At 30.7% G+C, this 24008-nt stretch overlaps 18 protein-coding genes and 1 non-coding gene across 19 annotated transcripts; 9 read left to right on the forward strand and 10 right to left on the reverse strand.

Moving 5' to 3' along the window:
- Nucleotides 1-122: 122 nt before the first annotated feature.
- On the reverse strand, nt 123-984 carry T551_02447 (uncharacterized protein; the record flags this gene model as incomplete). Its single annotated transcript, XM_018374710.1, has 3 exons — nt 123-307; nt 351-701; nt 753-984. 3 exons carry the CDS (start codon nt 982-984, stop codon nt 123-125), a joined length of 768 nt encoding a protein of 255 aa, XP_018228932.1.
- A 383-nt stretch (nt 985-1367) lies between these two features.
- Nucleotides 1368-2236, forward strand: T551_02448 (uncharacterized protein; the record flags this gene model as incomplete). The annotated part of the gene is made up of 4 exons (XM_018374711.1): nt 1368-1424; nt 1478-1889; nt 1941-2155; nt 2204-2236. The coding sequence occupies 4 exons, from the start codon at nt 1368-1370 to the stop codon at nt 2234-2236; spliced, it is 717 nt and encodes a 238-aa protein (XP_018228933.1).
- Nucleotides 2237-2957: 721 nt separating this feature from the next.
- Nucleotides 2958-4034, forward strand: T551_02449 (uncharacterized protein; the record flags this gene model as incomplete). Its single annotated transcript, XM_018374712.1, has 2 exons — nt 2958-3519; nt 3565-4034. The coding sequence occupies 2 exons, from the start codon at nt 2958-2960 to the stop codon at nt 4032-4034; spliced, it is 1032 nt and encodes a 343-aa protein (XP_018228934.1).
- Nucleotides 4035-4346: 312 nt separating this feature from the next.
- T551_02450 (splicing factor U2AF 23 kDa subunit) lies at nt 4347-5112 on the forward strand (the record flags this gene model as incomplete). Its single annotated transcript, XM_018374713.1, has 4 exons — nt 4347-4411; nt 4457-4550; nt 4604-4745; nt 4787-5112. The coding sequence occupies 4 exons, from the start codon at nt 4347-4349 to the stop codon at nt 5110-5112; spliced, it is 627 nt and encodes a 208-aa protein (XP_018228935.1).
- Nucleotides 5113-5356: 244 nt separating this feature from the next.
- On the forward strand, nt 5357-6303 carry T551_02451 (DNA-directed RNA polymerase; the record flags this gene model as incomplete). The annotated part of the gene is made up of 5 exons (XM_018374714.1): nt 5357-5470; nt 5537-5626; nt 5673-5766; nt 5811-5874; nt 5913-6303. 5 exons carry the CDS (start codon nt 5357-5359, stop codon nt 6301-6303), a joined length of 753 nt encoding a protein of 250 aa, XP_018228936.1.
- An 11-nt stretch (nt 6304-6314) lies between these two features.
- On the reverse strand, nt 6315-7126 carry T551_02452 (uncharacterized protein; the record flags this gene model as incomplete). The annotated part of the gene is made up of 2 exons (XM_018374715.1): nt 6315-6551; nt 6599-7126. The coding sequence occupies 2 exons, from the start codon at nt 7124-7126 to the stop codon at nt 6315-6317; spliced, it is 765 nt and encodes a 254-aa protein (XP_018228937.1).
- A 575-nt stretch (nt 7127-7701) lies between these two features.
- Nucleotides 7702-8006, reverse strand: T551_02453 (uncharacterized protein; the record flags this gene model as incomplete). Its single annotated transcript, XM_018374716.1, has 3 exons — nt 7702-7758; nt 7803-7882; nt 7934-8006. The coding sequence occupies 3 exons, from the start codon at nt 8004-8006 to the stop codon at nt 7702-7704; spliced, it is 210 nt and encodes a 69-aa protein (XP_018228938.1).
- A 300-nt stretch (nt 8007-8306) lies between these two features.
- T551_02454 (uncharacterized protein) lies at nt 8307-8794 on the forward strand (the record flags this gene model as incomplete). Its single annotated transcript, XM_018374717.1, has 3 exons — nt 8307-8366; nt 8410-8620; nt 8664-8794. 3 exons carry the CDS (start codon nt 8307-8309, stop codon nt 8792-8794), a joined length of 402 nt encoding a protein of 133 aa, XP_018228939.1.
- A 157-nt stretch (nt 8795-8951) lies between these two features.
- Nucleotides 8952-9653, reverse strand: T551_02455 (uncharacterized protein; the record flags this gene model as incomplete). The annotated part of the gene is made up of 3 exons (XM_018374718.1): nt 8952-9146; nt 9187-9211; nt 9256-9653. 3 exons carry the CDS (start codon nt 9651-9653, stop codon nt 8952-8954), a joined length of 618 nt encoding a protein of 205 aa, XP_018228940.1.
- Nucleotides 9654-9807: 154 nt separating this feature from the next.
- T551_02456 (transporter YIP1) lies at nt 9808-10480 on the reverse strand (the record flags this gene model as incomplete). The annotated part of the gene is made up of 5 exons (XM_018374719.1): nt 9808-9921; nt 9967-10042; nt 10087-10268; nt 10311-10421; nt 10463-10480. The coding sequence occupies 5 exons, from the start codon at nt 10478-10480 to the stop codon at nt 9808-9810; spliced, it is 501 nt and encodes a 166-aa protein (XP_018228941.1).
- A 133-nt stretch (nt 10481-10613) lies between these two features.
- Nucleotides 10614-10977, reverse strand: T551_02457 (uncharacterized protein; the record flags this gene model as incomplete). The annotated part of the gene is made up of 2 exons (XM_018374720.1): nt 10614-10865; nt 10930-10977. 2 exons carry the CDS (start codon nt 10975-10977, stop codon nt 10614-10616), a joined length of 300 nt encoding a protein of 99 aa, XP_018228942.1.
- A 420-nt stretch (nt 10978-11397) lies between these two features.
- Nucleotides 11398-13008, forward strand: T551_02458 (uncharacterized protein; the record flags this gene model as incomplete). The annotated part of the gene is made up of 3 exons (XM_018374721.1): nt 11398-12084; nt 12128-12927; nt 12975-13008. The coding sequence occupies 3 exons, from the start codon at nt 11398-11400 to the stop codon at nt 13006-13008; spliced, it is 1521 nt and encodes a 506-aa protein (XP_018228943.1).
- A 673-nt stretch (nt 13009-13681) lies between these two features.
- On the reverse strand, nt 13682-13762 carry T551_05029. Its single transcript has one exon. It is a non-coding gene; the product is annotated as a tRNA-Leu (tRNA).
- Nucleotides 13763-14034: 272 nt separating this feature from the next.
- On the forward strand, nt 14035-14329 carry T551_02459 (uncharacterized protein; the record flags this gene model as incomplete). The annotated part of the gene is made up of 2 exons (XM_018374722.1): nt 14035-14184; nt 14231-14329. The coding sequence occupies 2 exons, from the start codon at nt 14035-14037 to the stop codon at nt 14327-14329; spliced, it is 249 nt and encodes an 82-aa protein (XP_018228944.1).
- Nucleotides 14330-14942: 613 nt separating this feature from the next.
- On the forward strand, nt 14943-16334 carry T551_02460 (uncharacterized protein; the record flags this gene model as incomplete). Its single annotated transcript, XM_018374723.1, has 4 exons — nt 14943-15196; nt 15240-15410; nt 15458-15971; nt 16017-16334. The coding sequence occupies 4 exons, from the start codon at nt 14943-14945 to the stop codon at nt 16332-16334; spliced, it is 1257 nt and encodes a 418-aa protein (XP_018228945.1).
- A 461-nt stretch (nt 16335-16795) lies between these two features.
- On the reverse strand, nt 16796-18439 carry T551_02461 (uncharacterized protein; the record flags this gene model as incomplete). The annotated part of the gene is made up of 5 exons (XM_018374724.1): nt 16796-17028; nt 17072-17482; nt 17528-17882; nt 18015-18319; nt 18376-18439. 5 exons carry the CDS (start codon nt 18437-18439, stop codon nt 16796-16798), a joined length of 1368 nt encoding a protein of 455 aa, XP_018228946.1.
- A 1339-nt stretch (nt 18440-19778) lies between these two features.
- On the reverse strand, nt 19779-21519 carry T551_02462 (uncharacterized protein; the record flags this gene model as incomplete). Its single annotated transcript, XM_018374725.1, has 6 exons — nt 19779-19998; nt 20044-20269; nt 20308-21031; nt 21082-21161; nt 21208-21327; nt 21372-21519. The coding sequence occupies 6 exons, from the start codon at nt 21517-21519 to the stop codon at nt 19779-19781; spliced, it is 1518 nt and encodes a 505-aa protein (XP_018228947.1).
- Nucleotides 21520-21577: 58 nt separating this feature from the next.
- Nucleotides 21578-22229, forward strand: T551_02463 (uncharacterized protein; the record flags this gene model as incomplete). The annotated part of the gene is made up of 3 exons (XM_018374726.1): nt 21578-21819; nt 21862-22000; nt 22044-22229. The coding sequence occupies 3 exons, from the start codon at nt 21578-21580 to the stop codon at nt 22227-22229; spliced, it is 567 nt and encodes a 188-aa protein (XP_018228948.1).
- Nucleotides 22230-22785: 556 nt separating this feature from the next.
- Nucleotides 22786-23853, reverse strand: T551_02464 (uncharacterized protein; the record flags this gene model as incomplete). The annotated part of the gene is made up of 1 exon (XM_018374727.1): nt 22786-23853. The coding sequence occupies one exon, from the start codon at nt 23851-23853 to the stop codon at nt 22786-22788; it is 1068 nt and encodes a 355-aa protein (XP_018228949.1).
- Between the last annotated feature and the right edge of the window lie 155 nt (nt 23854-24008).

Below are 24008 nucleotides of genomic sequence, written 5' to 3' on the forward strand. Positions count from 1 at the left end.
AATACTATTATAAACATAAAATAACGAAAATTAAAACATCTTGATATTAACAAAATATAATAAAATACCAAAATTTAACTCCATTTAGAGTCATATAAAATTATAAATATAAATTGTTGGTCTTATTTATGAAAACTAGGTGCTAATGCATGCATACGGCGTTTATATTCTTCTGGTGATTCGTATAATCTCGAACTTTGCTTCCACATTCCAACCTTATTTTTTTTCGCCTTTTCTTCTTCATGATGATATTTCATTTCCCTCTTTTTTCCACCATATTCCGCTCCTTGTGATGTATATACTTCTGCTACTCGACTTAATAAAATTAATACCCAAGACCATTACTATACCCAATCCTCTTTTTAACATTTCAAGTCCTACATCTTTTCTAATCCAAATAAAAGGCCAACGGCGTATTTCTGTTGCTGCAACAATACGCTCATACCGGTCTCTACTAAACAACCGTACTCGTACACGCTTATGAAGAATATATGTTGTAAGCCAATCCATTGCTTCTTTTCCAAATGGCTGTGCTTTTTTGCCAAAATGACTCAGCTCAGGCGCATCAACACCTGCTAGCCGAATATGAATTGTTTGATCCTTAAGCTCTTTTTTTACTGTAGGAACACGTCGTAACCAATACCATCCTGCACAAAACCCACCTGGTGTATGATAAAACCGAAAATTATCTGCATCACCCACTATTTTTTCACGCCATCAATAAGACATCTGGAAATAAATATACACCATACCAGATGTAACAAAACCTGATAATACACGTTTACCATTCAACATAGACGCAGGAAGACTCTCTGCTGTCGGGTATCGCAGCAAATACCGGGAATAAAACGAACGAATAATCAATATAGCACCTGTTAATGTAACTGTTGCAACAATAATAGAAGTAGAGATCCATGGAAGTATTTCAGATACATTTTTTTCATTTTGAGAATCACTTGAAACATCTTTAGCCCATAAAAACATATTATCTAAATATTTACAAAGCAAATGGAAATACTTAAATCATCATTTAATTTTTGACAATGTTTTAAAGCTATTATAAACTTGAAAAAAATATTGAAAAAGATAAATGAAAAGATAAAAAAGTATAGACTATAAATAGAACAAAACAGTGTTTAAGGGATATTTTAGTGCTTTTTTGAAAACAAAGAAAAAAATAAAAAACAAAAACGCGTTAATATATTATTCTTAACTATTCTTGAACAATTCAAGTTAAAATATATTGAATTATATTAATTTTATATTTATAATTATATTTATAAGAAATTATCTTAAAATTTTAACCAGTCGAACAAGAAACCAAGCGAAAATTAGTTTAAAAAATTTGATCATAATTATTGATAAAAATGTGGTCGAATACAGTGAATATTAAGAATATTTCTACAGATTTGTCTGAAGAAGAAGTTATAATGTTTTTTTCACCATGTGGAAGGATTTTAGGGACCAAATTAAATAGGTATGTCGTGAGGAAAATAAGAGGAAAAAGAATATTCTTGTTACTAATATGTGTTTTAATTGGAGTAGACAGGAAGATGGGACACAAGAAATGAGGATAAAATTTGATTCACGTAAAGCAAAAGCATCAGCACTGCTTTTGGACGGCACAGAATTGAAAGGATCGAAACTTTCAGTAGAGGAAAATGGACTTAGAAATATAGAAGGATACATAGGAATACTTATGTTTTATATTGTAATTACTCTTAATTGTGTAAGAACATACATTAGTCAACACTCAGTTCGACTTACTAAATACTTATCATATGGCTATGTTTTTGCAGATAAACTACTTCAAAAAGGAATAGAATTGGACAGAAAATACAAGATATCGGAACGTTTATATTTGATTATGCAAGTTGCTTTAAAAAAAGGTGATATCCTTTAAAAATATTATTTTTTATTAACAAATTTCTTCTTAACAGTTAAAGCTATCAACAATAGATATGCTATTGATCAAAAAATTAAAAAAATTGATTCGAAATACAATATCTTAAATACGGTCCAAGGAAAAATTTATGCTATTGCACGCTATTTCCAACTTATAATGAATACAAAAACAGGAAACAAAATACATATATTTTTTACAAAATGCTGTAGAAAATGCAGAGGCATACATGAAGAAGCACTTAGGCTTGCTGTATATTTTATTTAAACATATATATTTATGATATTAACTTTTTTCCAGAATTTAAAGCAAACTAAAATCAAACAAACATAATACGCTAAAAATAAATAATTTTAAAGCATTTTTTATCAATAGAAATTAAGAATTAAAGCTTGCTTTTCAACATATCTTGAAATTTATTTTTATTAATATTGTTTAGCATCCAGTTTTTAACTTAATAGCTGTTATTATACAACTACAAAAATATATCTCTCATAATATTAGTCTTTTATAACGCGACTTTTTAATGCTTCGATATTATGCTTTTTTAAATTCAAATTTCTGAAATTTTAGTTTTTTTAGCATTTCATTATTTATATACTAGTTAAGATTTTAATTATAACAAGCATATCGCAATATATACTTCTATAATTCCAATTAAATCAGTGTTTCCTTTTACTTATATCTATATTTAATTAAATCCTTATACTTTTAAATATTTCAATATATATTTATCATCTCTTACAATCTTCGATCATATTCACATTAAAATTGTAAACTAAGACTCTAAGTTGCTATAAAAGAATATAATACTTTTCTTTTTCACTGCATAATCCATATTAAACTGTATTTAGACTTTATACCATGATTGATAATATTTTTCAAGGGCATAAACACGAAGATGTTTCCTAAATAGATCTCAAGATATGAAAACCATATTTACTTTGAAAATCGAGTATTAACTACTTTTCTAAAGATTTCTGAAAAAAAACAGTTGCACAAATACTGAAGGGTCAATGAAGAAAACTCTTCTATAATTCTTATATTGTTATTTATGTCAAACAAATTAATAAAAACTCGAGTAGAAAGAAATGTTACTCTTAGATCAGCTTTAAAAAATGGTATTATACAGGATTGGAGAAATACTATCAAAGCAGCAGGCATTCCAATGCCAAAAATGAGAACTATTCCGGATGATGGATACATTGATTTAATATACATGCCTGATACATATTTTGATACGCCTTTTGACCCTTACAGATCATTTGAAACTAGTTCTAGTAGGAGTTCAAATACTATATTTCGTAGCACAACAAATGAAAGTATTTTATCAGAAAGATTAAAAGAATTTACATTCCATTCAAATCAAAGTATACCAAATCAAAAGTATATGAATATATCGACATATTCAAAAACATCACTGCCCCTCAAAGAAAGGTATTCTTATAATTCAAACTATAAGAAACATACATCAACAATACATACATCTAGCAGTAGATGTTCTGAAAGCGGATTCTCAGACAGAACAAATTCTATTGTTATTCAACCAAATACAAATAGATTAGATTTTTATGAAAAAGCAGAAAAACCATATTATGCATCACCACAAATTAAAGGTATCGTCATTGATAATTTTGCGTATTTTTTTAATTAGTACATAGAATATTTAAAACCACCTGAATTCCTTTTTTCTAGTGAAACATTACATTATATGAAGCATCCTAAAGAGAGGCCTGTACTTCCATTTTTCAATCAGAAAGCAGAATATATTAATAAACCTATTTATGCAGCACCCAAAAACCCTATTTACCCAGCACCTAAACTATCTCTTCAAGAATATACATGGAGAAAACAAACAAAAAGTTTTAGATCCTTAAAAATCCGTCAACCATTTATACATACTTACAAAAATTCAAAAAAACCCAAATTCAATTTAAGCGAAAGTGAAGAAGATATAAAAAATTTACAGAAAAAAACACATTCTATATACAAAAAAAAAGTTTTTAACTATTCAGGAAAAAGTATAAAAATGAAAACAACATTCAATCCTTTACGAAATAACCGATGTACTATAGAATTAGATATTGATGAGTATAATGCCGACTCGGAAGATGTATACAATAGTGATTAAAAGCTATATTTACATCCTTTAAAGGCAATGATACAATTTTATCAGCTATATTTTTTCTATTTCAGCATATCTGCTATCATTCATAAAATATTTATCATTTACATATCATTTTTCTATACTTTTTAACACAATTCATACCCATGTCTAAAGTCACCACTTACTCGCCCCATACACCTCAATGGCTATTTATTCTCTAAATTTCTCTATCATGATATGTTTATTTTCATACTCAATTTCTATTAATTTTTACATTAATTTTCCTGACAAATATCGAAAAATTACAATCATTAACATCAAAAAATTTAAATAAAAATGGCATCTTTTCTTGCCAGTATTTATGGAACAGAACAAGATAAAGTTAATTGTTCTTTTTACTTGTAATTTCCTTCTTAAATACCTTTTTTTATTAACCTTTTACACAGCAAAATTGGAGCATGTCGTCATGGAGATCGTTGTTCAAGAAAACATGTTAAACCTTCATATTCACAAACTATTCTTTGTCCAAACCTTTATCAAGTATTTTAGAAGAGTTCTATTATGATTAATGTTAATTATTTATCTTTAATTAGAACCCAGCACATGATCAGCAGAACCAACTCAATGAACAACAAATCGCACAACATTTTGACTCTTTTTATGAAGATATGTATGCAGAATTTTGCAAATATGGAGAACTTGAAAAGGTGGTTGTATGTGATAATGTTGGAGATCGTAAGCTTAGATTTCTTGTATTTTTCTCGTCTGATAAACAGACCTTATTGGAAATGTCTACGCACGATTCAAATATGAAGAAGATGCACAAAAAGCCGTCGACTCTCTCAACTCACGCTGGTATGCTGCTCGGCCAGTCTATGCAGAACTGTCACCGGTAACTGATTTCCGTGAAGCCTGCTGCCGTCAACATGAAACATCTGAATGTATGAGGGGCGGTTTTTGCAATTTCATGCACTCAAAAAAACCAAGCCCTGCACTTCTTCGTGATCTTGAACTCAGTCAGAGGAAATATCTTCGTTTGCAAGGAAAAGATCGTAGTCCTACAAGGAGTCCATCACCTATTAGAAGAGATAGAAGACGTTAACACTATCTTCTACTGCTTATTTCTAAAACAATCAAACACTTTATCTACTAATATATAACCATCTAATTTGCTATTTTTCTAGAAAAAAAAACACTAATTTTTGTATATTTTTTTTATTAAAAAACATATTTATCAAACACATTTTACCCTATATTTCTCCACAACTAAGCGATATCATTTAAATATTCTCCAATAGCAATAACAGAGTGCACAAATTGGAGTGTGCAAAGCCAAATTGCCATTGATGGCATTTTTATTAACAGTATTATCAGATACAATTTGTCTTGCACCTAATACATTTCAAAAACAAGCAACAAAGGCATTAAAAGACGAGATTAATATGAAATTTGCAAATAAAGTAGATAATTTGTTTTTTTTTTCTAATAATATGATTAATAATATGATTTTTTAACATTTTTACAAGGTAATGATCAATACTGGCCTATGTATATGTTTATTTGATATTCTTTATTGCGGGAAAGCACTGATTAAACATGGTGATGGGAGTGCTTATGTCCCAGGTTAAAAAAAAGGACATTGATCAATAAAAAGATTAAGAGATCTTAGTTAAGTTCCGTCTTATTGTTTTTCGTCCATTTATTGGGGAGGTAATGATAGGGAAAATACAAAGCATGTCACAGTCAGGAATAAAAGGTTTTATTTCCAGAAAAATGGATGTTTTAATTAAAAATAACAAGTTTCTTTGGGGTTTTTTGACGATATTTTTATTCCAAAAGGACTGTTATGGAAAAATAGCGAATTGTATATTTTTCTAGCAAAAAAACTGCTAATCTATATAGCGATATAGATGAACAACAATGGATATGGCACAACAGTGATGGTGATCTTGCTTTAAACACAGGAGAAACCATTCGATTTGTTGTAGAAAGCGAACTCTTTGTTGACTGTAACCCGCAGATTATGCCAAACAGAACATGTGAACAAGAAACTGCACCATATACACTAACAGTAGGATCTGTAACATATGAGATACCTACTAAACCAAAAAGGCATCCTGTAATAAAGATGGCATGGGATCCATCTTTTGGTGGAAATAAGCATACCGATAGAAAGCCTAACACCAGCAATTTAACCAGAAGCAACTCAAGCAAAACAAAAATACGACTTGAACAATCTTCTTTTGACTCTTTCCCTACGAGATCACAGCCTTTGACCTATATAGCTTTCTAAGAATGATCTACCTACGAAGAATAAGCAGATGCCTTAGAGACAGTCTTGACAGATGTTTTGCTAGAAATAGTCTGACAAACATCGTCTCCTGAGCACGCTCGTTTACGTTTTTTCGATGACTTCATTGATGCTAATGTGTGTGTCAACCCAGCCGCCTTCAGAGCTGCTAACCTCGCCCTTAATCTAGGTAAATCATCCTGCTTGGGATTCAGCGGAATAATATCATCTTCTATAAACGCTGTACCGCACTGATTTCCCATTAATTAGATATCTAAAATATATTCCGTATACATACTTCTAGACATTCATTGCTTTTAATATTTACCAATGCTTGATCATCAAAAACATGTCCACAACGTATAAGATAAACAAACTTTGCATGGCCATTCATCTCCCGCTTTGTTACTGGGCAAACCCAACGACTTGGAAGATTTTCAGTATGTATTAACTTACTGTTAAGTGCTATATATGGCTGATATGCCGGATTTGCTTTAAGTTTTAGTTCTCGTACATCTTTTAATGTTGTAATGTGTGAGATCCCATATTCTAGCGATGATACTGTTGCTAATGTTCCTTTCTCCTGATACCCTTTTTCCTTAGAGCTTTTTTCTTTAGATGACAAAAGATATTCCAATAAAACGTCTTTATTATAAAGTTTGCCTAAACCACAACTAACAATAGGTTCGGATAGCGGTAATTTTGAAAAACTACAATAAAGCCATGCAAGAAATTGTGCTGCTTGTCCAGCATCAGCCTCATCCTGCTTTTTTAAGTCTTTAATAAGATCATCTCTCTTAGGAATGCTTCCTCCATCATTTCCCATTGTCTATAGAAATGGTGGGTGACCAATCGTATCGACTGTCACATATATCGGCAGTTATCCGCTATATCAGATAGTCTTAATATACTTTAGAATTATTTAATGTTAACACCTTAGCCTTTGCAACCTTTTATTAATATTCTATTGATTTAAAAATCACAATATTATCCAATTTGAAAAACATCGTAAAACATTGATCAAGTTCTTATATATTTTACAGATTTGTGCGTACAATATACATAAATTTAGTTATTTTGAAACAGCTTATTATCCTATAAGTTGCATAATTTTTATAGACCTTTATCAAAAATAATATGATTTACTCATCAGACAACTTATATGAAAAGACAGTAAATACTTAAGTAAAACAAACAAATTAGTAGCACAAACAAATTAGTAGCACAAAATAAATATTGAACCAGTACCAAAACAATATCTCCTTAATATTGAAAAAATACTTACTGAGCAACATATTCTTCAATAACATCCAACAACCAAAGGCCCACAAAATCCGCTGTTTTTACAGAACAAAGCGGACATGTGATACCACGAAATATCCTCATTGCAATAGACATTACTTAAGTACGTTTGTCTTCAGGTGCAGGTGTTTTAACCGGTGTTGGTGGCAAAATCCCCTAAAATACTAAGAAAAACATATAAATACACAGCCATAGCCTACTTGGCGAATCTGATCCTCAATTGCTTTTAACTTGTTTCTTCTGTTATAAATTAAATGACCAATACCCACTGCACCATACACTTTTTTAATAATCAGTATTTCATGAATTTTAAACAGAAAATGAAAAATACATGTTGTTCCACATAATAATATCACAAATGATCTGTGAATAACATCCAATACAGGGAGATTAAAAAGCTTCATAGAGATTTTTGGAAATTTTATAAGAAATTTAAAGATGATTTAACAATTAATTAAATTGAAAGATTCAAATGCTTTAAAAAACAAAAATACCAAAAAAGATAGACGTTTCAAAGCTACAGATAAATAATTAGTAACTCTTCAGCCAAAAATCTTTGATTTTTGATTAATACCTGGTTTTTAATCTATCTATCAAGCTTAGATCGATATTGAACGTTAAAAAACACCATCACAGATAACCTTCAAAAATCTTATGCAATATCAGGAATCAAATAAAACAGTAATAAGAAGAGATATTCCATCATGAAATACAGGAGAAATATGTTCATTTTAATATTTATTCTAATTTTGTCATTAATATCAGTAAATATCATATAAAAATATCAAAAAAATTAAATAAAAACAGGACATAGGGGCAATCTATTCTTATTGCAAATGTACATGTTTTGGAAATTCAGTAATTCTCCGCCTCAACGATCCAACAACAAAAAACAAACCATGTCAAGACTGTACAAAAAAATATTGTCTTGAACAAAATCTTCCAATTTGCAAAAATGCACAACAGAAAGACCCAGAAGAATTGATCAAAAGTACAGATATTACTACAGTGTGCTTCCGTAGGCATAAAAAGTAGCAGATACACGTTTTAACATATTGTAGAAAGAGAATCCGTTAAAGATATGATTATGGTATACTTGTTTATTATTATCACAGGTACACTTTTAATCCTGGCTCCATTACGGCCATATACATCCAGATGCTTTAAAGGAATTTACCGACAAAACCACTAGTATTCTGCATAATTTATGTATAAAAAAGACAAAAAATGCTTTCAAATTTTAATTCTCAATCATACACAAAACGGCACGGTCCATATACTGGTTATTTATAAATACACGAGTTGCATCTTTTTGTTTCATCATATCTATACATCCTACTCACAATTTTTTATTCGGAAACCAAGTCTTTAAGCAGCTGAACCATTTTTTTTTTGTTTTCTATATTTGTTTCATTTTCATCCATAAAAAAAGGTATACCGAGCCTTTGAAATTCTTTTTCTTGTGCTTTAGACATTTCCTGTATTGCTCTGTGCACTTTTAAATCATATGAAAGGAGTTCTTGTTCAATATTTTCATCAGAAACCTTATTGATTTAAAAAATCATATATCCACATATATTATACCTTTTCAATGCCACTTACGTTTGCACTAAATAATTAGTCAATATTTTGCTGAAACACATAACAACATACATCACTTTATTTACTTCTTTTTTGCTTTCCCAGCTTTTAATCAATGCTTGTCTATCATTCCACCATTTTTCCTCATAACTCGTTTGTTCTTCAATCATTTCTGTAATTTTTTTCAATAAAGATGAATCCCAATAAATTCTATGAATAATATAACGTAATGCTCTAGGATATGTCTTTATAGACGCTGGATCAGAAGGAGTTTTTAGTCCCAAAAATGAAAAACAATCTATTTTTACTAAATCTTCATTTTTAGATGAACTAAAAGCCTGTTTGTTAGAAGACAATATATCTTGCTGTGATACAAGTGAAGCATGCTTCTTTTTCTGTTCTTCAATGAGATTACCTAGAATTTTAAAAACATCTGTATCTTGTGCCTCTTCGGAAAGATCATGACTCATCACGTAAAATACAGTAAGAAGAAATAATGAAAAAATACAGGGAAATAAAGATAAGAATAAAAAAAATCATCAATTGTATATGAATCGACGTTCTTAGAAACTTCTTTATTTTATTAAAAACAAAATGCAACAAGCGAATGCCTACAAGCTCCACTTAAGATTTAAGAGAGACATTTTTCTCTGCAAAGACAGTCATAACAGCAAAAACAGAATAAAACAATGCTACAGGATAAGCGACCAAAAACCTCATTTCATTGAGTTGAAAAGCCTGTTTAAAAAGATTAATAATAATATTGTATATGATATAACTTACTGCTACAAACATAGCACTAGCACTATAAGTGCACCAAGCAATAGCAATGGATGAAACAATATATCCAACAAGTCCACTAGAAGCAAATTAACGATGCCACTGGCAATAAAAAGTAACTACTCCATGGATATAAGAATACCACAAGCAGAAGTAAGAACCAAAGGTAAAAGACAATAACCAAGGACTGATGCAGTACGCGAAAAGTGTAAGCCACGTAAGGACATCAAAGAAAAGATTGTATGAAGAGAAATACAACCGAGAAGCGCAACACCATATATATAACCAAAATGCCTTTTACCACTCTATCAAGTATAAAAAAAAAAAGAATTGGTCTGATATTTTACCAATAAAAGAAAAGTGGCAAAAAGAAGACAAAATAGAATTGGCCCAGCCAAATCACTATCATCCATTATATGATCATCCAGACTTGCCAAAGGATTTAACACTGCTAATGTCTATCATAATTAAAAAACACCATAAGCCCCTCCTAATTTACCTTTCCCTTAATATGCATAAAATTAACACCTAATTCTACAGATCCGTTAGTTAGAAATTACAAATGTGAAATAACAGATATTAATAGCCAATAATAATCAACAAAATTCAAAAAATCTAAAAAAATAATCATATTCATATAAAAATCCATCTTAATAGAACTCTAACTCTATAGACTCTTCTCTGAAACTGCCACTCAACACTCCAAAATCACTTATTACTTCACCTTCGAGTAAAGGCTGTTCATTCAAATAACCGCCTGTTCCAAACGCTGCAATCCATCCCATCTTATTATCCAAAGCACCAAAAGAAGCTTCTTGCCCATGAGACTGCATATTTGTCTCACGTTTATCTGTCAAAAATGTATCCTTAGCTGATCCCCCATAGTAGTTCGAAGGGTAAAACTGATAAATCATTAATAATACTTTTAACACCATTTTGTCATAATTTGATTGATCTACCACGTACCCTCATATCATCTCCTGATCGTCGACCACCAAAATAGCCTTTTGACATAATCTGTCACCTAATTGATACTGCTTTTTCAATAAAATGCCTTTCAATTAATCAACACTTTTCATTCAAATTAATAACAATTTTAATAGACAAATATTTACCTATTTAAATTCCTTAAAACCTTAAATTCTTTTAATTAACTTTAATTAACTTTTCTTAAGCTCTTAAACTATTTTTAATTTATTTATTAGCTTGATTTTAAGCTAAAGTTGCAGTTTTTAATAACTTTTTAACAACTTTCAAAGGGTTCGTAGTTTCGCAGTTATAACTTTTTTACTAACATTTTGGCCAGCCACACGGAAAATAATATAACGAGAATTGAGCCAAAAAAAGAATTTAGAAAACAATTTGCAGAAGATTTATAGGAAGAAACAATTGCAGAAGTAGGAATTGTTAAATTCACTTTTTTTTTGAGAGAAAATGGGCCCATCTATGGCATATCATCGCGAAACAAGACAAGGAGCATCCAAAGTTAACCAAGTCTTAAGAAAAACCATGAAATCATATGGAGATCTGAAGAAACAGTCTCAGATACAGGGAGGGACTCTAAATGCAGCCAAAAAAATAAATGATATAGGAAAATTGAAGGGAAAAAAATCGATTATATCTACACGACCACAAGCATTAAAAGGAATGAGAAGTCACCGATCATCAGTACCATTTATAAATGAAATACCAGTATTAAAACAACAGAAACTTTGTGTATATGTATTTGGAACAGGCTCTATGAGTGAACTAGGGTTAGGACCAGAACCTACAGGACGAGTTGTTAAACGCCCGAGACTCAATCCACTTTTGCCGTATGATACAATAGGGATTGTGGATGTAGCAGTAGGGGGTATGCACACAGCAGCCATTGATTATGAAGGAAACGTATATACGTGGGGAGTAAATGATCAAGGAGCTCTTGGAAGAGACACGACATGGGATGTTAATAGAGCAGATCTGGATAGTGATGATGAACAAATGTTAAATCCAAAAGACAGTGTACCAGGCAAAGTTGAAGGCATGCCTGATGGTGTCAAAGTAGTAAAAATGGCATGTGGAGATAGTATCAGTGTAGCAATCACTGATAAGGGTCAGGTATACGCATGGGGATCATTCAGAGTATGAATGCAACTATATAAGTAGAAAAAAATAACGTTTACAGTGTTCAGATGGAATTCTTGGGTTTTCTCCTCAGATTAAAATTGCTCGTCAACCGGTTCATCTAAAAGAACTTAATAACATAGTTTCTGTTGTATGTGGTACAGATCATGTGCTTGCACTTACAGCGTATGGATCAGTATTTTCATGGGGAAATGGTCAGCAATTTCAATTGGGACATCGTGTTGTAGAGCGCACTCGTCTTAATGCACTTGTACCCCGAGAATTTGGACTTAAAAAAATAAAAGCCATAGGTGCAGGTTCTTATCATTCTTTTGCCATTAGTCATGACGGAAGGGTTTTTTCATGGGGCTTGAATCAATTTGGACAGTGCGGTATTGAAAGTTCAGGTGGTGAAGACGGTGCTGTTGTATCTAGCCCAACACATGTCCAAAGTCTTGATCCTTATAACATTGTATGTATTACGGGTGGTGAACATCATTCTGCAGCGTTAACGCAAGAGGGAGAACTACTTGTATGGGGAAGGCTTGATGCAAACCAGCTTGGAATTCCACGCACATATCTACCTCAATACACTATCTACGATGCATCAAACAGACCAAGGTTCGTACCTATTCCAACAAAAGTACCAGGAATTCCAATTATTAGCCAAATATACTGTGGAACACATCATAATCTTGCTATTACTAAAGATGATGGAAGTGTATGGAGCTGGGGTTTCGGAGAAAGTTATCAAGTTGGACAGGGTCCATCCGGTAATGATGTTGAAGTCCCTACAAAAATCGATAATACAGCCATACGTGGTAAAGTAATAGTTGCTGGCGGTGCTGGCGGTCAATTTAGGTACTTTTTTCTTTTATACATAATTTTCTTATATTTAATTTTTATAGTGTTCTTTTGGGTATACCTTCTGTTGAATCATAATTTCTTAAATTATTGCTATCTTTTACATATTTATAATTCTCTAAAGTAACCATTGTTGAGTCAATTTACATATCAAGTTTTACAAATAGTCATTGTAAATGGAAATTTACAGAAAATATTATTTATTTTTGGAAATATTTCTTTATTTATAAATTTACATTTATCCCAAAATATAAACTTTTCAATATTAACAAGATCTAGAATAACAATTAACATATGATACAATTATGTATTCAGTATTGTCGCATATTCTTTATAAATATTTATGCAAAATCATACAAAAGAGACCCAAATCACTAACACAGTCTTGGAATGCAGCAGGAAATTATATTCACAATCACATTTTACATTCAAGCAAGATTTATTATTGCAAACATATCTTTACTTACACCACCAAGACTTTGCAACATTCAATAACACATGACTTGAACGTTAAAATAATTTTTGATTTCAGCATTTATAAAATACATTACTTTTTATACATATTCTGTATGAGTATTAAAATATATGATTTTTATATAAAAAAATAATTTTTTAAAAAATACAAAATTATTACAAAAATCAATATGTTAACTCATTCTTGGGCTCATCAATATATCGGAAACATAAAAAGCCCTCTCTTTACAAAACCAAGTACATTTTAATACCCTAAAAGGATAAAATTTTCAGAAAGTGAGAGAGACGGGATTCGAACCCGCGCGTCCGAAGACATTGGTGCCTAAAACCAACGCAGTAACCACTTTGCTACCCTCCCAGACTAAAACATTTCCGTAAGTTTTTTAAAAAAAGGAATTTAAAGTTTAAAATTTCTGTATTTATGTGTAAAATAAATATTTTAAAAAAAACTAAAATACATAAATATCTTTAAATACAATCTAAACTATCATTCAATCTACAATAATAATTATATATCATTATAAAAAATCGTTACTGTAGTAACTCGTAAATTATATTGCCATACACCGTGTTGAACAATACAAATCAACAATTTCAACTTAATAAAACTTATTTTAAGCAAAAACAACAATGGCATCAAGTATTAACCCAGAATGCAATGAAATGAAGCAGAAATATGATTCATGCTTCAATCATTGGTATGCAAATCGTTTTCTCCAAGGATCTAGGTCATTAGAAGAATGTGATGAATTGTTTCAAGCATACAAAGCATGTTTTATGGTAGGATTGTGTAATAAAGGAACAAAGGGATTTATATTTGAGTTAGAAAGTAGTTCATGAAAAGCCTATTATGGAGCTCTTAAATCATGCAAGAGCTCAAGCACCATTTGAAGAAGGTGGTAAACGCCGTTCTAAGGACTCCTAGTTGAATAAGGGGGGATTATAGTTATTGTGCAGAAAAATCTATTTTCTGAGGAGGAACAGAATGAGTTTAAAAGGCTTACTAGCTGCAAAAAGCATATTTAAAAACATTTTTGCAATGGTGTATCTTATTTTACAGATCTTGTTTGGCATTCTTAAAAATTGTTTAAAAACACAAGAAACACAATAAAAATAAAAGATTACTACAATCTCTCAAAGAAAAACTGTATTCATTGATAATAGATTCATTAATGATATTATCACGTATCTGCTTTACATATAATACATATCGCAAAAACACAAATCATATATAAATTGAAAATAAAAGTGGCCAGAAGCTGTTTAAGACACAGAACAAGTAATTTGCAACAATAAAAACGATAAACAAATCACTGACATCTAATGTATTATCATAGTGTGTCAAGATATTTTTGTGGTTTCCTTGACAACCAACCGGCTATCTAGGACGACTACAATACTATTAAAAGTCAAAGTTAAAAGGATTTATAAAAATAAAGACTTATAAAGCACTTAGAAACATATTACTGAACGCCTTTTAGTCCTCTTCTATTCCTTAAAATTGTTTTATATATTCTTTTTACAAAAAAAACATTACGATGGATAGTTTTGCAAAAGAAGAAGATTATATTAAATTTGATTTTAATGACGAAACATGGAAAGCAATTGAAAAAAAGTCTCCTACACCTTCAAATTCACGGAAAAGCTTTTTCCAAAAAACAGTAGCCAAAATGGAAAATCTTTTTAAAAGAAAACATGTAGAAGGCAATACACCAATCAGCAAACGATCACGACGTGAAATAGAGGCGCCATGGGCAAAAGACTATTCAGAAGAAACAAGTGTTTCTAGAATGTATGTTTCTTTTGACCTATAAAATCTAAGTTGATATATTTAGCCTTCATCGTGAAATATTAGATTTCTCAAATTTTATTTCACCTACGAAAGAGGAGCATTTTGTTCGAGAACTTGTTGTCCAAAGAATAAATGCTCTCGTCCAAAAGCACTGGAAAAATGTCCAACTTTGTGCATTTGGTTCTTTTGATACGATGTTATACCTTCCCACCAGGTAGTAAAAAATATTTTAAATTTAAGTATAACTTAATAAACATTTAGTGATATTGATCTTGTTATCCTTTCTTTAGGTCCACGGATTTATGAAACTAGAAAAGACTTACATAAACTTTCTCGTTATTTACGTTGTTCAAACGTTGCAAAAGATATTCAAGTTATAACAGGAGCCTCTGTCCCTATTATTAAATTTATCGATACATTAACACAGATTCATGTTGATATTTCATTTAATAAACCAGGTGGTTTAGTATCAGCTAACATTATAAAACAATATATGAAAGAACATTATGCGTTGAAACCCCTTGTGATGTTTATAAAACATTTTCTTAACATGAGAGGTCTTAATGAAGTATTTTTAGGAGGATTAGGAAGTTACTCTATTATTTGTCTTGTTGTAAGCTTTTTACAGAGACATCCAAAACTCCTCTCAAAAGAAATTAAAGAACAAGATAATCTTGGTGTCCTTCTTATGGAATTTTTTGAACTTTATGGAAAACTATTTAATTATAATGAAGTTGGTATCAGTATTAATAACGGAGGAAAATATTTTTCAAAGGTTTTATTTTAACTAAATCTAATATTATCTAAATATATTTTCTAGAGATTAAAAGGATGGGCAAAGTCTACCCAGCCATTTCTTTTATCTATCCAAGATCCAGCAGATCCAGATAATGACATTGCAAAATCATCTCGTTGTATTTTAAAGATTAAAGCTACTTTAGGAGGAGCTTTTGACCTTTTGGCATCCAGACTTTATCATGTCAACAAAACAATAAGACCAAGTTCTCGACATAAACACAAAAAGCTCAATATGCATATAGATAGTATTTTAAGTGCGGTCATTTCGGTAGATACAGATATTATTGAACATCGTCAAATGTTAAAACAAATATATAACGAAAGTGAAAAAAAGAATTAAGATAAGTTAGAAATCTAGAATTTTATACATAAAATATACATGTGATATATATTCTTATTTATATTGTTGTTTGTAATATAAAATCACAAAAGAGAAAAAAGATCTAAATATTAATTTAGAATTTTAGAAGCAGGATTTCAATCAAATATCAATTAAATATAAATGGTAGAGTAGTATTTTACCAGCTAGTGAATTATTTTAAAACAAATCATTAATATTATGTTTTCGAGAAAGATTTTTATTCAAAATTTTAAAAATCAATAATGATTAAAATGATTAAGCTTAAAAAAGAATAATATATTTTACTAACGTTATGTGTATAGTATTTTCCCTAAGTCTAAATATATAGAAATGTTATTTTTAATTTACAAATATTTATTCAGATTATTATATAAATACTATGGATATATTTATTAAAAGACATCTCAGTCACTACTTCATACATTGTATATTGAAATATTTTAGTAAATACCCGGAAAAAGCCTGTAAGGGACTTTTTTACAATACTCCTTCCAATAATGACCATATTTTGCAGAACATCGTTTCTCGGTTCTATAAACGCGATGATTAAGAAGAATAAACATATATATAATGTAAAAATAGGCTAAAAGAGCGTTTTTCTTAAAGCCACATGCAGCACACATAGAGAATGCTAAAAGAAGATCGCCTATATAATTAAACTGCCGTGCAAGGCCTATAAAAATAAATACAAAGCACTAACTTATACAGCAAAATACCCCAATAACCAGAACATAGTAATATAGATTTATGAATTTTACCGTCCAATGTTGTATATGTTGTCCGAATTAGTTTAGGAGATTTTCCCCAAATCTTACAGTTCCCATCTGTCAAACGTACATGATCTTTCTGATTATTTGCTCCCCTAAAAATAACATAACCAAGTATTCCACAAACTAAAATAATCACTGCATAATATGGATGCAAATCAACAGGATTCCGATATAAATACTGAGCTTGAAGGGTATACATCATAGGAAGCCACACTGTATCTCCCCATGCAAGATAAAAACCAAAACGATCATGACATATATCAATTGTACGTAAATACCAGTCTTCATGATAAAAAAAGTCTAAAACATAAAGACCATGGAGAAAAATAATAAGATACATAGAATTCGTAATATATCCTACATAAAAGTAAGAAATAAATAAAACCCTCTCAAAAAACATACCTATACGCTGCCGCTGTGCTGCTGCAAAACTTATATCAATCAATGTCCAACAAATAATCCCCGGACGCCCATTATGAAAAAGTTTAAAATCCCATAACTTCCCAAATCGCGGATTCAGCTCAATTCCCATCCAAAAATCATATATTAAACTACCACTAAACTTGCAGTCTTCTGAATGTGATGGAAACAAATGTGCCTTAATAAATGAAAAAAATGACAAACTATATCCATAAATATTCGCCGCCACATAAAAACTCGGCCAATAATCTACTATTACTGATGCACGAAACACTCCAAAGTGTACCAGCACAAAGAATAATACATGGGTAAGTATATACGCCCGCAGACCATTCACCTATTGCATTTCTTAGCCCCTTTCCCCATAAAAACTATAAAAAATATAAATTCAGCTCAATGATTGCAAAAAAACCGAAAAAAAGCTGGAAAAAAGCAGAAAAAAAAGCAAAAAAAACACCGCCTCTTCTACCTTGTATGAAAGACAATATCCTGCAGGCGTCATTTGCCCAAATCCCGTTTTTCCCGGTAAAATTTTATACAAAATTCCTTGAAACACTACCCATCCACTATATGCAATCAACGTATTCCGTGTGGGTTTTGGCACCCATTTAACACTTTGCTGCACCAATCCTATATATTTTGTCTTTAATAACTGCCGTATACTCCATACAAGTGAACATTCATAATATGTACATGCTGTAAGAACCCAAAGAGTAAAAATCGGGCATATCAAGATCATTCCAAGAGATCCAAGTGCTTTTAACTGAGTAGGAACTATATATATGTGTGTAAATACATGTTTATATATGAATTAAAGCATTAAAACTTACCTTTGGCATTGCTGCCCCAGAAGGGTGCAGTAGATGCGGTGGTCAAGTGTGTTGCAGCGTTCATACGGAGTGGCAATGCAGTAAAGCGGATAAAGCACGAGCAGATATATAGAGTATATAGAATACATTAAAAGCAGATACAATGAGTTTCAGAAAGCATAAAAGACATATAATAGATATAAAAATAGATATAAAATACATATATATGTATATACAGAATATAGATAAATATAGATAAATTAAATATACAGCAGACATAATACACAGGATTGCACTGTATAATACGCATAGAGTGAATAATGCGTTTACTGTAGATATACGAGTGTATATATGTATATAACCACATACAGTGAGCACAGATTATATATATACTATCTATACAATTTGTAGATACCCCTATAGGACACGCTAAGATACAATGAAGCACATATATCATGTATGTAGTGAACAAACGGCGTATATAAAGTATGTACATATTGTATATATTGTATATACTGTATATATGTAGAACAAGACATACGCAAATATGAATAATATAGATATAATAAGCAATACAATGTATATTGTGGGTATATGTTATACATATAATGTAGACAAAATGGATATAAAAGATAAAAAGTTTAAAAGAGCAAAATGAGTATCTACTAATAGACGTGAAGACTGGTATATTTGTATATACGTATATATCTGTAGAGATAAACATACAGAGATATGTATAGATATGTATAGTATATATGTGAACATAAAGTATATATATAGCACAAATACTGTGTATATAGTTGTATACAAAATGTCTATTACATATGCACTATATTATATGTACATTGGATGCAAGTTATAAACGTAGTCTATACATATTATGTGGACTGTATATATATAAGTTATATGCATTATATAGACACTATACGTAGCAATCTGTCTGTATCCATGTAATTATGAATTACACGTGCTGTATATTGCCCAAACAACACAATATTCATAACATTGCACATAGTCTGCATACAACACATTAAGCACAGCAGATATATAGCAGAGATACAAAACAAAATGTAGGAAATATAAAAAAACATATTTTATAAGACATCAATGTGCATTGAAACATAAATTTAAAACAACATAGATATCCAAACAAGGCTATGCCCAACAGAATGCATATATTGCAATTATCCAGTGGATAAAACACGCATTTTAGCAACCATGTCCAGATAAAAAGAAAACCGGAACTTCTTTGCCCTTAGTCTTACCAATCCATTAATCCATAAATGCTTTTATCATAAATATGTTTTTTTTCTAAAACATATAGATTGCTGTAATATAGCACAGTAAGACACAGCACTGTAGAATATATTGCGTCAAAATTAATTGCCCAGAAAACAACTATTTATATGCAGAAAACAGCAATATTACAGCTCATCTTTTGGCATTTCGTATGAAGGTAAAATACAAGCACCAGGAGTAAACACTTTCATAAAATACATACATCTTTGATATTCTATAGTTGAAACAATTTCATTTTTGATACCACAGTGTAATTCTACAACAACAGAGCGCGAAGGACCATTCCAACATTGATCTCCATTATGGTAGTATAATTTGTTTACACCATCAAAGTGGGAAAAAGAACTAAATTATGTTATCATTTTACTTGATTAATTAAAGATATTTTACCCAAGAAAGATGCGATAATTATCATTTAGGGAAATTTGATACGCATTTTTCAGAAAAGTTAACTCATATTGGTATTCTTTGAATTTAAATTTTAACGTTTCGTCTTTAACAGCATAATAAATGTTGAAACCTTCTGCATTTTTTTTCATTATTGCTTGTTTTTCTTCCAATTTTTCTTTCAATAAAAGTATCTTTTCATTTGATTCATCGAAAGTTTCATAATTTACTAAATTATTAGTAATTTATGTAAAAGTAACTATTTACTCATACATTGTGGATCACTATTATCATTACTAAGTAATATTTTGCGTGTGACAAGATATTGTTTTACTTTATTAAAAATATGTGTAAACCATTCCTCAATTGAGTCAAATATGGATTTTTTCTTTAACAAATAATATTCCTCTTCAATAAGCTTAATAAACTTTTTAGATTCATCATTCAAATTCGTTACATAATTGTCATAAGTATCTCTTTTAGTGGTTAAATCTCGACTTTTATCTTCTATGGAAGTTATAACATCATCTAAAGACAATTCTGAAGAATCTTTATAGGTTTTTAAGTAATTTAAAACATCTTCAATAACAAATAAACTTTCCTTTTCAAACTGAATAAAAGACATGAATAAATCGTTATATTTTTCAAACAATTTATCGAACTTATTATTAAAGAGAACGATAAAAGTATCATTTTTAAACTTTATTTTCTTCAATTTTTCCTTCGCTTCTTGCTTTTTCAAGATCTGGTCTTCACGAATTGCATTATTTAACTCTATTTCAAGCTTTTTTACCTCTTTTTTCAAATCCAGCATCATTTTATTAGCTTTTTCCATCCATTCTTGACGAATTTTCGATCCTTTATCATAAATATATTTTTTTTTCAATATTTCTTGTTTATATTTCTTATTTTCTTCTTCACATGTATTTTTACACTCAATAATACCCTCATATTCGTCCGATCCATCACAACAATCACATATTCCATCATTCTACACCCATCATTATCAATAAAGTATTAATATACTCATATCAAACAAACCAAATACGATGTTGGTATAAATTTTGAAATATGTCCCAAGTTTTTACATGAAAACACTCCATTTGGACATGCAGACGTCCCTGTCATATATAACTAAGAAATTTCATTTTTTTTTCCAAAATTTACCAGGCTCATCTGATCCATCCTCACAATCACACCAATCATCATTCAAACGTGAAAAAGGAATATATTTAGAAGTATTAAGACATTTCCACACCCCATTCTCAGATTTATACAGAGATTTTCCTACTTCTTCAACATGAAAATTCATAAAAACAAATTTCTCTTACTTGATTCTGGAACACCTCGTAATGGCTCATTTTTGCCCTCAACAAAAAGGAAAAATGAAGAAAATATTGGTATAATCTTAAATAAAATCAAAATATGCAAAAAATAAGGTATTATCCATTGACAATTTCGTTGTTTTATTATCATCATTTTTATTAAAGTGATTCGTACTCAATTTCGATATTAACGTAACCTCTTAAAAATAAAAATGTTAACTTATAATGCTTTTAAGACAATTCGGCAGCGTTCACTGCCTATTAATAAGCCAATATATCTATTTCTAAGTTCTCAACAGGGTTTTAATCAGATTTTCAGATTTTCTCAGCTTGCAAAGACAACAGAGAAAACAGAAGATCAAAATGTATTTAAAGTACCTAAAGAAGCTCAAATAGCAGAAAGAAAACGCTACAGATTTTCATATACATCATTAAACGGTTTCAGTGTTGTTCCGTAAGTTAGAAGGCAAAAAGAAAAAATTTTGACGACATTTAGATATGGGCGTAGAGAACCAATTAAAGACGCAGAAATGCTCGAAAAAGCCATGCAAAAGGCAGTTTTACGCTCTACAGGTGGAAAAAATGATGGTTCTAAGCCTTTGATTCTTTCTCAAGACCTTAAACTCAAGCTTCGTGTAAATATCCGCCAAAAAATGCATTTGTGGCTAATTTTACAAGATTCTGCAAATGTTGTATAAAGAAACAGGCTATCGGCTACCAGACCACTTTATTACAAAAGTAAACAATATTTCAGGTGTTCTTAAGTACTGCAAAAGAGCCATTACTGAGGTGAAACGATCGAAAAATGATCCACTCCTCGATCAACAGTTATTTAAAAATAGTAATGTTCAAATTGAAACATAGCTATTAAAAAACCTACCATGCAGCAGTAAACATATCCAACATACAAATAATGCAATATATACAGCATGTTTCATAAAATAATAAATATCTCTACATGCCTATTCTAACATAGTTGTATCTATAAAACGAATTACAAAACATGTTTTTCTAAATACAGAATCTCATTAAGTAGTTTTACGGTTTTAATATACGACAACTTTGTTGCACAGTATTCAACAGCACTTTTAAACCGTAAGTCTAAAGTTAAAATAAGCATAAAAATAGATACACAAAATACAAATATATTACAAACTTAATATAAAAAACGACATGAACTCTGCTTTAAAAACATAAACAACTCTTCAAAAAATCAGCAGAAATTCTTCTTAAAAAACAAAGTAATATTTCAGCAAAACTCCAAAGAAATATTAATATACTCAAATTCAAATACATTCATGCACTAATTTTTTTGAAACGCATTGTTCCATAATCTATCATTGTCAACTAAAATATCTATTTTATATCAAAACATATATGCTGAGTCAATCCTATATATTCAATATTAAAACACATAATATCAAAATACATGTTTAATATTTGCAATTGTGTTTTCAGTTTCATTAACTGCTTTATTAGAAGTCTCAATATAAATCCAACTGGTCCCACAGCCTGCTGCAACAAATCTAACATTTCCCTTAGGTATCTCTAACAGATACACTTCTCGAACATCCTTTTTATCTTCGCGTACATTGCCATGCTCATTCCATCCCCAACCGTAAACCTTCCCATCCACTCCAATACCTAAACAATGTTCACTGCCTACTGCAAGCATTTTTAACGGAGGCATTTCAGCTGGACAACGTTGAGCAAGATCATCACGTCCTAACATAACCACATTGCCTCTTTTCATCAAAATAAAGACAGCCGACCATGATGCATTTAATGATAAAATGTCATTCAATTCAATCTTCATTTCCGATAACTTTAAACTATATGGTATACCTCGCAAACGCCCCCAAACATCCAAAGTCATTGATAATGTTACAGAAAATCCACGCCCACACGCCACAGCCCGTACATTACTCGGCACACACATCTTTGTTGGCATATATACGCAGCCAGATAAATCAGGCCCCAACTCACCGTGTCGTGCATCGCCCCATCCCCAACATTCACCATTATCCAGCAAACAAATAACATGATACACACCAGCACATAACTGACTAATTTTCTTATTCTTTGAAGGAAATCCAGGAATCCGTTGCATCACTGCATGAAAAATGCCTTCTCCTAGTCCAAGCTCTCCGTATTTACCATGTCCACTTGTCCATACAGCATTCTCTGTTGCAAATACCGAAAATTCCCATCCAGCAGCAATTGCTGTCCAACATTGCCCCTGTGCTACCTGTGCAAAACCCTCCCATTTTCCTACATTGTTTCCGCATTGCCCTAGCGTATTATCGCCTGCTGCAAACAAACAGCCAGTAGAATCAAGCATCAATGTATGATTGCCACCAGCTGAAAGAAACATCGGACATATCCCATCTAGCATCACCTGTGCCAAATGATAAACATCTACACCGCTTGGCAAACCTAGCTGACCCTGTCCATTTGCACCCCGTGCAAAAAGTATCTTATTACACATCCCAAGTCTGCACAGTTTAATTAATACTTAAAAACAAGTAAAAAACAAGTCCAGAAAAGATCTTATGCAAATGTAATGCAAAACCAGAGTAAAAGCAAAAAAAAACTGATACAAATATGCAAATTCAAAATAAATTCAAAATAAATCCAAAAAAA

The sequence above is a fragment of the Pneumocystis jirovecii genome (assembly GCF_001477535.1).
Source record: "Pneumocystis jirovecii RU7 chromosome Unknown supercont1.11, whole genome shotgun sequence".
NCBI classification, from domain to species: domain Eukaryota; kingdom Fungi; phylum Ascomycota; class Pneumocystomycetes; order Pneumocystales; family Pneumocystaceae; genus Pneumocystis; species Pneumocystis jirovecii.